General features: G+C 42.6%; 1 protein-coding gene across 1 annotated transcript in view; it reads left to right on the plus strand.

The window, feature by feature from the left end:
• Positions 1–15,428, plus strand: part of ca10a (carbonic anhydrase Xa) — a 185,181-nt gene that overhangs the window by 78,187 nt on the left and 91,566 nt on the right. Inside the window, 1 exon segment of the mRNA XM_083786708.1 lies at positions 4,807–4,949. Within this exon segment, the coding sequence (XP_083642834.1) occupies positions 4,807–4,949 (143 nt within the window).

The following is a 15,428-nucleotide window of genomic DNA, read 5'->3' on the forward strand; positions in this document are numbered from 1 at the left end:
TCAAATCACTACATAAACGTTGATTATGACTGCCTTGACGACATGATAGCCTATCTCTCATGCAGACATCACTGACACTCACCCACAGGACTTTAATATCACAGCAGTGCGCAGTCTCACGCCTTCGCCGTGCACTGCGCACGAATGGGTAAAATTAATATAGGCCAGCCCAAACGTATTCCATTCATGGCGATGCGATGTCGATGTGTCATGTAGGTGCATGCGTGCTTGGACATGACAGCAAGGCAAGCGAGGTGAGAGGGAAACAGACAGGGTAGGCCTACAACTTTATTTAATTCATGCAGGTGTTCGTTCTTTATTTATTTAACAACACACCAGTTAGTTGGGCTTGCAAGTTGCGTGTGCGTGCAGCGTGTGTGCGTCTGTGTGTGTGTGTATGAGAGAGGGGGGTGAGGCGGGCAGAAAGGCACGGTAACCATGGTTTCCAGATCGTATAGCAGTGGTTCAGGTCGCAAAAACGAGGGCGAGGCTTGATTTCTTAGGGCATGCCAGATCGATTTCAGCCGTGACATTTATTAACGTTAGAACGAAATTAAGGAAGGATCAGCTGTTTGCGATCACTTTATAAATGCCGTGGCGACGTGGGTGTACTACGAAACCTGCACTCGAATCTGTGGCAGATTTTACACTTGATTGATAAATGAGGGCCATGATGTGTCCCAAATCGTCCTGTGATGTTACTCACATCTGTATGTTGGCCTCGGTATGGCCTCGTGGTTTACTCAAATGAGCATTGCTCTCTCTGAATATATCTAGGCGAGCTAGACATGCGCCCACCCCCGATCCACAACTCGTATTCACCTCTTCCAGACCATCTGCACAGATTACTTGACTTCGTCATTACATAACCACATCCACAGTGTAAATTAGGGCAGCACTAATTGCCAGTTTTTTTTCTTCCAAAATATACAACTAACCAAAGCCTCTCAGTCTAGTAAACAATAACTTGAACCACCAAATTTAATGAAAGGAATGTTAAAGTCAACATAATTTAACTCAATGACTGCCATTGATACATGGGTACGTCATTTGGCACTCTTCCGCAACCTGTGAGTGATCCTAGGACTTTCAAAGAAGAGTACACCTGGAAATAACGTGATCTAAACAAATCCAAGCCAGTTTAGTTTAATACTAAATTATAGGATTAATAAAAATAACAATGTCTCCAGACAGTGTTTTTGTGAAAACAAGCTATATTCACTAACTAATAACATTGCAGTATAACACTTTTTCCCCCAGATGAAAGTAGAGACTCTGTTCTTTCTTTTGAGATATGTGATGTTTACATCGTCATACAATGGAAGGAGGTAGGGCCCGCACACCATTGTTTTGGTAAATAATGACTTTATTGAATTAAACGTTTTGATCTTGATAGATCTTCGTCATAGAACAAAATATTCTGTGGGTCTTGAACATTTTGTAAGTTCGCTCAAAAACACTGGCAGTGGTTGCAGACAGTTCTAGAGCAACTCTGGTTTATCTTAGTATTTCATTTTCATGATTCTTTCCTATGCTTTTGAGTGTAAGTGCAAAAGCACAAAAATACAGAAATATTTAATCTACGTAGCATTTCATTTTGATAATGTTTCCACTATTTTGTAAGTACAGGTTGCACTTTTGTTGATGCTGTTCTTTTATTCATTCAAATGTTTTATTTAGTCTTTTGTCGCAATTCAACAACTTCTAGCAGGAATAGTCATATATTTAGCTGTGAACTCATTTTCTCTACTGTCTCATTCATGATCCATCACAAATTTACCTATTTTCATATTTCCTCTAAGCCGGTTGGAAATCTCTTAAGATAGAATGAACTCTGCACAGTTCCAGTGACTAATCAATACACAATATAATAAGAAAAAAAATATTAAAATGCTTTAGGCTATAGCCAATATTGTAGCTGAACTGCTGTTACTCTGCTGGAGTGGAGAGTGGTTTGGCACGCTTCCCACCCTGAGCAAGAAATTAATTTTGTCCTCTGGTAGCCAAGTCTTTCATAATAATAATCCTGAGATGTCTATCATTCCACAGTTCTGACATTCACACTGTCATTAGGTCCTGTCAGCCTTACAGTAAGTGTTGGCTGACTATACTGTACACATTTAATTGAATTCTCTGCCTGTTCTCTTTCACTCTTCTTTCTTTGTATCCCTCATGTTTGCAAGATGCTAGTTTGTTATATTATGCAAATATATCTTTGTTACTTGTTGGCACATCTCAGTTTCAATTTGCAATGAAAATATATTTAGCTTCACGTCGCCAGTGCCACTCTTTCTACATTGCAAAAATCCTGTTTTTTGTTAAACTGATGCATGAGGCATTTATTGCTTAACGATCATTGAATTTCAATAAGACTACTACTAATGACCAAATATTGGCTGGAAAGTGAGATTCATAATAACTCCTATTCCTAAGTCTTCAATCAGAGCGATGGGAGCTATAAATATTCATAGCCATGCATAACACACACCCTCAACCATATGAGCAGGATACAAGAGGATACAAGCACATTCTCTTTCACACTAAAAGTCAGATGACTATCCAGGGCGGATATCGCTGGCCAGTGTCTGAGATATGTGAACTGCACAGATTTCTTTCAGATAAACAGGCATTGCTGGCAGCACATTTCAGTGACGACGAATGGGTCGAATGGGTCATGAAAATTAATTGTGCGACATATTCAACATGTTCAATGAACTCAATCTGTCAGGGTAGAATGGCAACTGAATGGTTTGCATTTAAAGCCAAACTTCAACTGTTTGGATGGTAAGCGAACAGGAATATTTCCTGTTCCCAACATTAGCATGGATATTTGGAGATGTTCCTTGAAATGTGCCTTTAAACACCAGATGGTGTGTAATGATGAAGGAACAAACCAGTGAAATTATTTTCAGTAACAGTATATACAGTAGTCAAAAGAATAGAAAAGAAGAAAAGGAAGACGTAAGATTCTGTAACAGGAAATCTATATAAAATATGCCCATTATGTAAAATTCTACATATCTAATATTATTTCAATTGCTGATAGCCCTCCACTTATGCAATGGTGTAACACCCACCAGTGGAAAATCTTTTAAATCTCATTAAAGGTTGGGGACCCCTGTCTTGATCATTTATTTACCTTGTAGTTGATTAGGGTTCATGCCATGTACTGTGATCTTGCACTTGTAAGTCGCACTGGATGACAGCATCTGCTAAATGCCTAAATTGTATTTGGTTAGACTGAAATGTTGAATGTCACTGCAGGTTAGTTTGCATCAGGCAGGCTCATGGTCATGTTTCTGCTTGTGCCAGAACTCAATGAGTGTCCTATCTTAGCTACGTATCTTTAAGATACTGCGTTGAAATACGTTGTACATACTCAACATTTATTTAATAGTCAGTTGGTTGGAACTCATGCCGTGTTTGCTAAATGCCCAAACTTTGTGTATTGTGTGAACCTGAACCTCATATTAATTTAGTTTTCTTACTAGTTTTTAAATATGGCTATGGAATTTATCCCAATTCCAAGCATTCACATTGGATGATGAGCCTATTAGACTTCTCTTTCACACTAAAAGTCAGATGACTATCCAGGGCGGATATCGCTGGCCAGTGTCTGAGATATGTGAACTGCACAGATTTCTTTCAGATAAACAGGCATTGCTGGCAGCACATTTCAGTGACGACGAATGGGTCGAATGGGTCATGAAAATTAATTGTGCGACATATTCAACATGTTCAATGAACTCAATCTGTCAGGGTAGAATGGCAACTGAATGGTTTGCATTTAAAGCCAAACTTCAACTGTTTGGATGGTAAGCGAACAGGAATATTTCCTGTTCCCAACATTAGCATGGATATTTGGAGATGTTCCTTGAAATGTGCCTTTAAACACCAGATGGTGTGTAATGATGAAGGAACAAACCAGTGAAATTATTTTCAGTAACAGTATATACAGTAGTCAAAAGAATAGAAAAGAAGAAAAGGAAGACGTAAGATTCTGTAACAGGAAATCTATATAAAATATGCCCATTATGTAAAATTCTACATATCTAATATTATTTCAATTGCTGATAGCCCTCCACTTATGCAATGGTGTAACACCCACCAGTGGAAAATCTTTTAAATCTCATTAAAGGTTGGGGACCCCTGTCTTGATCATTTATTTACCTTGTAGTTGATTAGGGTTCATGCCATGTACTGTGATCTTGCACTTGTAAGTCGCACTGGATGACAGCATCTGCTAAATGCCTAAATTGTATTTGGTTAGACTGAAATGTTGAATGTCACTGCAGGTTAGTTTGCATCAGGCAGGCTCATGGTCATGTTTCTGCTTGTGCCAGAACTCAATGAGTGTCCTATCTTAGCTACGTATCTTTAAGATACTGCGTTGAAATACGTTGTACATACTCAACATTTATTTAATAGTCAGTTGGTTGGAACTCATGCCGTGTTTGCTAAATGCCCAAACTTTGTGTATTGTGTGAACCTGAACCTCATATTAATTTAGTTTTCTTACTAGTTTTTAAATATGGCTATGGAATTTATCCCAATTCCAAGCATTCACATTGGATGATGAGCCTATTAGACCATAACCGTGGTTATTGAATTCCTGACTTTGAGAACGGCTAGATCCATTTATACAACTGCAAAGTGGAAACGAATAATGGCGTTGTAATGTATTTGGAATACAAATTCACACTTGAACCCTCTCCATCAGTCTACTACCCCTCCAAAGAATGCACTCCCTATCTCTATAGTGCAGATGCTAACCCTTTTGTACACCTTGTGCTGTGTTTGTTCCAGTGCCATCGTTCTGGGGGCTGGTGAACTCGGCCTGGAACCTGTGCTCTGTGGGGAAGAGACAGTCTCCTGTCAACATCGAGACCAGCCACATGATCTTTGACCCTTTCCTCACAACCATTAAGCTGAACACAGGAGGACGGAAGGTAAAGACACAAACGCACGTACCGGTATGTTTGTACACACATCTTTGCAATTGCACGCATGCACACCTCACATGCATACACAAACAATTCCCTCTTTCTATTTGATGGATGCTGCTGCTTTGTTGATTGCTCTTAGTCTTTGTTGCTTGTACCTATGGTGCAACGGGGGCAACCTCACATAGTGGGGTCGTGTGTGTGTGTGTGTGTGTGTTTTCATTCCATTGTTCAGTTTGGTAAGCGTCTTTTGCTTTGTTTCCCTGATCGATGCGTCCAACCACTGTTTCTGTTGGCAGACAAAGTAGGCTATTTGTCTGAGGTGGGCACTTTTCAGAAGATAAAATGCTAAACAATTCACCCATTTAAAACAGCACCTGCGGTTCTGACTGCCTGCGATATGTACAACAAACATCCTATTGCATCCTTATCATGGATAAAACAACCGTATTTATTATCCTGCATGGCTCTATTCTGTACAGTAGGTTTACCAAGGATAATATGAACAAAAATCTAAATATGCCTCTCATGCTGTGCCATATGACAGCAGCTAATTGCTATATACCCTCACAGATGGGCCCCTTTCATGAGTGCACGATTCCATGTTGAGATTAGAGTTATGATTAGTTTATGTTTACATGCCAGCGGTGGGTACAGGGTTAGCCAGTGGCAATGTCAGTGCCAACAGGATCACGGATGCCTGTGCAGACCATACCATGATAAAGAGCACTGTGATTCTGATGGAGTGAAGGGAGGAAGGAGAGAGGGAACAGGTAGAGAGACTGGGATCAGTGGCGGAACTACATTGGGCCGGGCCGGGGGGGAGACAGCACGACTGGGCCTCGCCGAACCCTCCCCTGTGTGAGGAGCTGATCACAGTCACAGATAGAGGGAAAGTGTTATATTTTGCCTATTATTTATGCTATATATTATTGACCGCGTCTGTGTCACAGACATTGCGCAGCAGTGCACACACATGCTAGAGAGAGAGAGAGAGAGAGAGAGAGAGAGAGAGAGAGAGAGAGACACACGTAGAGAGACACGGAGAGAGAGAGAGAGAGAGAGAGAGAGAGAGAGAGAGAGAGAGACAGACGTAGAGATGGAGAGAGAGAGAGGGGTGCTGCGTGTTAAAAATAAATAAGCTACTCATCTTTGTGTTCTGTTTCACCTTATTGCTGAGTGACGCACACAGGGAAAAGCAACAACTTCAAGGGGTTTAGATGCGAAAAAGTCCGTTGTGGAGAAAAGGAACTCCACACATATGCACTCCTAGCCCCTCTCGGAACCCCCTGCGTTTGACGTCTTCTTTTCGTTTGCGTTATTCTGAAGGTGTCAACTATAAGTACCTATACATACCGCTGCGAATTCTCTTGTGTCGCGGAAGCCGTTAAGTATTTTTTGTTTGACCGATTTGGTCGCTTTGATTCTTCTTATTTATTTACCGTTTATTGTACCGCCTCCCGATGTGCGGTTGCCTTGTGCCGGCTACGTTCCTGCCTCTGATCTGCTCTGTCATAGCTATAGCGCCACGCTAGCCAGATAGGCGGTACAATGAGGTGTCAATAAACAAGGTAGGAAGAGAAGAATCAAAGCGACCAAATCGGTCAAACAAAGTATTAAAAATACTTAACGGCTTCCGCGCCACAGGAGATATTCGCAGCGGTATTTATAGGTACCCGGTACTTAAAGTTCACACATTCAGAAACCCTCACACGAAAAAAAATCCTCAAAGAGCGCAGAAGGACTTATCCGAAGGTGTTTACGTTTAATTATGTGTGCGTACCCGGTGGCAGGGTGGAGGTGGAATAGGACCCCATGGTCTGGGTCTAAAAAATGTCAGAAACTTCAGTACCATTGGGTTCTGCTTGTAGGGCTAATGCACTCCTAAGTCCTCATGCACAGAGTGATTAGCCTACTAATGAGTGACAGGTGCTGCCACTTTTGGAGCGTGGCTGAGGATGTCTGTTGGAGAGAGTGTGAGACAGACTCCACGGTGCTTGTACAGTCCAGCGCAGTACATTCTCATCAGACATGATATTTTGCTAAAGTGTAGGCTATTATAGGCTATATAAGCTCTGTATCTGGTTAATTGCGGGAGGATGCGGGAATCGCGGGGGCCCACTGGTTTTATCAGTCGTGAGTGACTGTGTAAAAAATCGTCCATCGATCATCTGATAGCCCAGGCCCCCAGGAGGTCCGGGCTGGGGGTTGACCACCCCCCCAACCCCCGCGGTAGCTCCGCCCCTGACTGGGATGGAGATACAATTCTGTATTGCTCAGAGTTGTAGTTTAAACAAGTTAACTCTGCACAGTGCACACACGGAACAGCCCCAAGCACACCTGTTTGGCATTGTTTGTTTGATTCTCTGTAGTACATTTGGCAGGATTAAGAACAGCCCTGTTTTTGGGCAACGGCCAGTGCAACTTTCTCATTTATCACGGAGAAAGTTTTCAGTGTCCGAAAGCTATTTGGTACTCTTTCTTTCTCTTTCTCTCTCTCACTCCCCCTCTCTCAATCTCTCTTTCTCTCCCCCTCTCGCTCACCCTCTCCCTGCAGCAGCAGCCTAAATGTAATCTGTTGTGTCTCCATCTCTCTGAGCACCTGAGCTGTCAGGCAGTGGACACGATGCTGGCTTCAACTTGTCAGTGCTGATTCATCCGCACTCTGTCTCTGGCTGTTTGGCAGCCAGTCAGCCTTGGCCAAACACGCAACGGAGACCGACCGGTAAAAAGCTTCCTTCTCTGCACGGGCACGGCTTGGCTTGGCTCAGCCCTCGTCCGCCACCTCAACACCGAAAACCTAAGCCCACTCTGTTGTCTTGTCAGCAGAGGAAAGAGGAAAAAAGATTACCCTCCCTATAGCCGGCTGGTCAGTCTGGAGGCTGCACAAGGGGAAGGAATGACTGAAAGGAAAGTGAGTGGGAGCGAGGGAAGACGCAGAGGGAGAGGTGGAGAGAGATGAACAGTCGTTTTAATGGGTTTCTCTGCTACCCTCTAGTCTACAGAAGGCTAATGAATAGTTAAAAGGAAATTAAATTGACCTCTGAATAGGAATATTAATTAATGAAGGGGAGCCATACATCAAGGTTATGCATGTGGGATTGAAGGAATCGCAGTTATTAAAATTTGCCATTAATTGAATATTTACTCTGTGGTAGATGAGCAGCAATTACTTGAAGGGATTCCTAATTAATTTAATCACTTTGGCACTAAGGAGGTGGAAGCTGTTCCCCGTTAGTTAACAAAAGTTTCATTTTAACTTAGGATTTCAAATCTTGTCTCATTTGTTTACCAGACAAAATGTATGTGAATCTATTATCATTGTGAAATTGGTAGACTTCCCTACATTTGGGACAAATGCCATCTTCCTGCTTTGTGCTATCTATCTATCATGCTTTGATCGGTACAAAGCAAAGAGTTGAGATCAGCAGCATAAGGTGCCAGGATGCATATTCTCATGATGTGGATGAATTCTAATTCACAGGTCAGTGACAGTTGAGATGCTAAAGCTATTTTCTGAATAGATGACCCTTCCATATGTCTTGCTGACAAATATTGACAGCTCTCCAACACAGGAGATGTTGTACTCCTGTCGTCTGTTGTGAAAGGCGCCAGATGGGGAGATGTGTGAAGAAATGGCAGCAGAGAGTGAAACACACTGTACTGGCAGGCATGTGCGTGCGTGCGTGTGTGTGTGCGTGTGTGTGGCTTTGCGCGCGTGTGCGTGCGTGCGTGCGCCAGCACATGGAATCTTGGCAGCCTGAACTCTGTCTAATTACAGGGAGTGTCAGGCAGGGCAACAAATGCCCAGTTCTTGGACAGCAGCTATTCCCCTTGCTCTGGAGACACACACACACACACACACACACACACACACACACACACACACACACACACCTCATGTGTGTCTGTGTTGTGGTTTGTGGCCCAGTGGTGCGTCTGGTGCTGTGATGTTGGCCTTTTATTCCAGACCAACTGTTGGATGCATGGGAACATGGTTCTGCTGGGTCCATGGGAATTATTACTTAGTTCTGATATATGGGAGGTGGATTGAGTATATACATTTTGCATTTATAATAAATAATACAATACAAACTATACACAATGCATTGTGCAATATTTTAAGGCATTTGCGCTACATTGCATAGTTTTTTTATATATTTATTGATTTGGCCAGCACATACTTTTATTTATTATTAATAATAATAATAATAAGAGCGACTATTCTCCTCATGGAGTACTTTAAAAAACCTGTACAAATGTTTATTGATATACAAATTAATTTCACGGCCCTGATAAATCAAAGTAACTACAGTGCGCACAGATGCATTATGATTCTGTGGATCTTCAATTATGCAAATCGGCGATTCAAATTAATTACACAAGTTTGGGTTGGCTGAACCTGCGAGGCTGTCACAACATTACAAAGAGAGTCAGTCTGCATATGAATATCTGGAAGCCTGCAATTACCATGCCGTGTGACTGTGACCCCTCTTTTCACTTCTTGAGGCGAGCGCTCACTTTAATTGCTTCAGCAATATACAGGGACCTTGAAGCCAGGGTTCTTCTAATGCTTCTGGTCCACTGATAGCTGGATGTGTAACACAGGAGTCAGACCAAGCATCCATGGCGTGTCCATCTGCAGGGGTGAATTTCAATTTCAAAACGCAGAGCAGTCAGGGGGTGGACTCGACTGGCGGTATGGGTTGTGTGGCGAGTAAAGGGTAGCCGGGCGCTGAGGAGAAAATATGCTCTTTTGATACAATGCACTGAGTGCACTTGTGAAACCTTCGTGAAAGGTCCAAGTGTAAGGCAAAGCAGCTTGCAACATACTGTTCAATCTCCTCCATTATAGGCAGTCAGTCTATTTGGAGGAGAAGGTGCTTTTTGTACCCATGATTTACTTTCGGTGTTGAAGTGACCAATGTTGGCTGTGAATAAGTTCAAGTGTATATTCTGTACATTTAGGGCTTGTTTGGACTCAAGCACTGAGACATGTGATGTTTCGAGTACGTAGTATATCAGAAGCAACTGAAAATATTTGTGTATTTTATAAATGTGGACTCAAATAAAGAAATCAAAGTGTGTGTGTGTGTGTGTGTGTGTGTGTGTGTGTGTGTGTGTGTGTGTGTGTGTGTGTGTGTGTGTGTGTGTGTGTGTGTGTGTGTGTGTGTGTGTGTGTGTGTGTGTGTGTGTGTGTGTGTGTGTGTGTGTGTGTGTGTGTGTGTGTGTGTGTGGTCATAGTTATAGATATAAAAACCTAGATGACTCATTCTCTGCTGCAGTTCATTGGAGCGACCTGTATCGCGTCGGGAGGGTTATCAGTTAAATTACATGTATTGACATGAGAAAACAAACTTCTGTGAAGCATGCTTCAACTTGACCTCACTGTGAGAGACAGACGCCGCAGAGCCGAAGGAGCTTTCTATGACTGTCGTCATAGTGAGTAGTTTGACTGCCCTGTCCTCAGTCTGCAACTGCAATACACGTTCCAGGGACTGAACCACATTCTGCCTCCATCTTGGCTCAAACATCAAGCTGTTTAAAAATAAGAAAAAGGCAGCAGACTCGTAGCAACGATGCTGTATATTTATTGACAAGAATCCAACGTTTCGACCTAGGAGGTCTTCTTCAGGGAATAAACCCGCCAGAGGACAAACACACACTTATAGGGGAGCAACAACAGGTGGACTCCATAGGGAGTTGGTCATCATCAGGAAAAAACAAGTAACACTGGAGGACACGGGTAGAAGGGAATGGGTTTGAAAAGACGGTTTGTAAACTTTAAGCTCTACCAACTCTTAAATCAAAATCAATGTTAAGGCCGTTAGGGGCAAGGGGTGTTGAGGGCTGATATCCAGTAGGATTCTCTCTTCAGTGGTGCTTTGTCATGATCACCCCCTCTTCTGTTGGCAGGGACCTTTTCTCTTCTGTTGGCAGGGACCCTTTCGATGCCTATATAACGGAGAGCAGAGATATGATATAAAGTGTGCAGCAACAGGAGAAGAAAGATTTTTACATTTAATGGCACTGCGGTGCTCACTAATACGGGTCATAATATTTGCCACAAGGACAATAGATTATATATATCACCCCTTGTGTAGTACATGTGATAATACTTTTAATGGGAATGCTTTTACCTGAATGTGGGTGGTTGAAACGTGTGCTGTGTACAGTGCTGTTGCACTGGGCACAGGCACCACATTTGTAATTTCCCTGTGGGATGGGGGTCAAAGTGCGCTGAGAGAGACACTACTTAAGGAGGGGGGAGATCTGAATGGACAAGTGAGTCCCTCAGATTTCTGCCTCGTTTGAACACAACTCGAGGGGGGTCAGTGAAAACATTACACAACTGTGGATCTGTTTGTAAAATGTGCCAATGCCTGTAAAGGATAGGCTTAATAAGGGCCTTTCTCGGGTGGCGGAGGTGAGCGGAGGTCGACATATGTCCTTACTGGGCTGCGTTCACACATTCAAGACACCTGTCTTGTGTTTGTCTTGTGTCTGTGTTTAATGGCCGCTCCAATGCATTTCCAATGGAAGCCCATATGATTTATTATTGGTTATTTTTATTTTTAGGGACAGTTGTGAAGAGGTCAGCTCTAGATCTATTACTGATCTTGTCATTAGCCGAATTCGTTCAGTATAACCCCGCTCTCTGAACTTGTGGGTCATAGTTTTCACATGTTGCTTGAAATTTGTCTCATTTTTAGTCTCATGCAAATGCGTTTCAGTCTGCAGAACTGTAAGGAAGACTATTTTTAAGAGGAAGGGGATGGTGGCTATCGGCTCTCAACAGACTGTTACGGTCTGTGGGTTTTGTATATAGATCTGTGTATAATATGTCATCCTGACGGATGATCCATGTATCTATAAAACTGACTATGGAGATCATAGTGCATGGTGAACTTCAAATGTTGGGAAGAAGAATGAAAAAATTGGCAAAAAGAATGTAACAGGTCAACAGAACCCCTAAACAGGCAGAAAATATCATCGAATTTTCATTTTCTCTAAAAAGCCAACATATAGGCTTGCAAAATTACACAACATATTGGAGCCCATGTGGCAACACCCTTGCATTGTACAAAGAAAGCATCCTGGAAGTAATTATGGCTCAGTACCAGTTCAGCCAATGTTGTGATACATTTGTTAGATAAACTTGAGTTTGTATTGCACAACTGTAAAATAATGTTCCAGGGCTTGAATGCCCTCACCGTGTGGAACATTGGTGTATAATGATTCAACATCAAAAGTGACTAAAATGCAATCGGGTGGGAGTGGATCCAGGGACTCCAAAATGGTGATCATATGACCTGTATCTTTTACAAAAGACGGTAATAAATCAACAAAAGTGGAGATATTGGAGGTTAAAGAGCCTATGCCTGAGACAATGGGGCATCCAGGAGGATGAGAAGGGTTTTTGTGAACATTTGGAATGGTGTAGAACACCGGAATAATTGGATGTTGAACTGTTAGGAAATCAAATTCCTTATTAGTAATCTCCCTGCATTAAAAAACCTACAACTCCAGAGATAGTAACCTTATACTGGGTTGTGGGGTCAGAGGGTAAAGGAGTATAACAGTTTGTGTCCTGTAATAGTCTGAGACACTCAGTTAACTGATTTTGTTTTGTCAAGAAACATCAAACATCAACATCAAACATCAAGCTGCACACAAGTTGACATTTGTTTCGAAAGGCTCTCGAATGAGAAATCACAATTGTACATTATCTATGTATCTACAGTATACAGTATCTATAGGATATCTCTCTATGTAGTCCTCAAGGCTGCAGGTCTTATAAGGAGCCATCAATTGCACAATAATTCCTCCAAATGTTACGGTGTTGCCAGATATATTCTGATCTAAACAGATCAGCCTGGCACCCGTTGGACTCTCTGGGAGTCCCGCTGATGAAGACGGATTATTAAGCCTAACAAGGTTACTTGGACATGCAAGACACTAATTAGAGTGCAGTCACTGGCAGACAAACACGCACGCACACACGCGCACACGCACGCGCACATGCACACACACACACACACACACACACACACACACACACACACACACACACACACACACACACACACACACACACACACACACACACACACACGCAGACAGACTGACAGACACTGGCAGATGAGATGAAATACTATGTCTGTGCTTGCAACGTACTATAGATGTCAGTCCATCTGCATATCTCTCCACGTTTATCAGGGGGCAGTCACTGATGCTTGAGTTATCCTTGACATGTATGATGGTGGCAAAATTAGCCGATGTACAAGCTCATTGTGATCCCATTGTATCGAAATAACGATTCCTACCATTGGAACGATGCACAAAAACAAATTTCACCGACTGACTCAGCCTGATATTAGCTTTTTTTGTATGTTAAATTAAAGAAGGTTAGTGTAGTAGGCGTGTTAGTGTCATAGTGCGTATTGCATTTTGCAGAGAGAGAGAGAGAGAGAGAGAGAGAGAGAGAGAGAGAGAGAGAGAAATCGAGAGCGAGGGAGTGCGACATTGCACTTTGTGGGTGGTGGTGGTTGTTCACATTGTACATTGTCATGTGCAGTGACAGTATCATGTCAACATACATTATACTGAATGACAGTATCATGTCAACATACATGATACTGTCCACCACACTAGGCTTGGTCTACTCATATAGTGAGGGGTTTTCTATTATTGTATCGTATCGTCTCTGTCGGATGGAAACCTCATATGTCCAAAACTGCTACTTTTCAGGATTCAAATTCAAAAATGGCAAAAGCAGCAGATTGAGCTTGCGGATCTGCTAATTTTTATGCTTTCGTGTGACGACACACTAGTTCCAACCATTTTTCCATTAATTAACGGAAAAACAGCAACGATATATATATTTATAATTATATATATACTATTTTTTTTTACATGGTTGTCATTTGAATCCACGTGCAGGTTTTCAGCACTTTACGCCTCATCCATCAGGAGGGCTGACAGCAGGCCTGAGGGCCTCTCTCATATATCCGTCAACGGGGACAAGATGGATGGGGCTCCACAGCTCCATCACTCTCCTCCACCATGTGTGACACTCCCCTCCAGTGTTGCCACGTCCACTTATTATAAGCGACTTTGGGCCCGTTTTTCTGTAAAATCGCTTGATATATGTGTTAGTTGCAGGTTTTTTTTGTTTTATGGGGGGGAGGGGGGGGGGGGGCAGTTTCTAAAGTGTAGTTGCTGTTTTGCTTGTTGTTGTTTAAACCAGTGGTACTCAAACATTTTCATCTCAAGGACCCCCACTCCCCAAAATGAATTGTGCCACAGACAGTATATTTGTGTGTTTGTGTGTACAAACTCATCACGTCGTGATCATGTAGATCGGCTATTTTCAAATAACCAATTAATATAGGGTCTTGCTCATGTAGCCTATATAGTCGCTTCTTTTGGGCTCGTTTTCATAGACCTGGTTGCTTATTTCTCTCGCAAAATCCGGCAACGCCGCTCCCCTCCCTCCCTCCCTCTCCCTCTATTCTCAACAGCCATTCGCTCGGTCCTCCACAGTGCATCCAGGGACCGTGATGGGAGAGTAATGATAGTGCTGTTTATGGTGTTGGCGTTTCGAGAGGAAGAGCAGCATAATAAGGTGTCATTTTTACTCACTGACACCTGTGCTTGTTTGAGTGCTGCACTGTGGGATCTGGGGCGGTAGTGGCTGTGATAGTGGGCATTTACACCCATCTGGGTTCTCAGCAGACTCTGTAATCTCAGCAGGGACGCTGATGAAATGATCATGCTTTGCAGAGAGCCGGCTCTACACGCTTCTGCCATATAGTTCTAGCTGATCCATAAGTATCTAGATGTGGGTTATTACTGTGTTGTTGCGGCTGTTCAGTACATAATACCAGTAAGATGCCCTGATGCACATTTTCATAGTAAGTGCCTGTGGTTTCAATTATACAGTTAGTAGATCTAAGCAGCAGTAATTGTACACAGCTCTGTACACCATAAATGCCAAAGTGATGCATGGTATTATGATGTGGTCAGTGTAAAAAGCACTGAGTGCTGTCAAATGACACCTTTTGAAAAGTCCATTAATTCATAATACCGTGATATTATCTTTTCACATCATCTGATTTCTCCCCTGTGCGTATCCAATGAACACCCCACCCCCGACCATTCCCGCACACATTTTCTATCTAACAATACTCCAATACTCATATTTGCTACACACTTAGGCAGCCCTCTGGGGAATGTTGAAAAAAAGTGGTTTGAAGAAGAGCCACCAAGGTCACCTTTGTCTTTCCAGCCTGAACCTCCAATAAGCCCTGCTCCTGTCCTGGCCTGTTGCAGTTGTCCTGTAGTGATGACGTTGACATAATGATGCATTTGGCATGCATTATTGATATAGCCAACAGAATATGAAATATCTCAAAGTCACATCTTGACTCGGACCTAAGAACACTGCTCTAAAACACTCTGAATACTTAAAGATGGAGTGCC

Source organism: Protomyctophum parallelum, assembly GCF_964188405.1.
Source record: "Protomyctophum parallelum genome assembly, chromosome: 17".
Taxonomy (NCBI): Eukaryota; Metazoa; Chordata; class Actinopteri; order Myctophiformes; family Myctophidae; genus Protomyctophum; species Protomyctophum parallelum.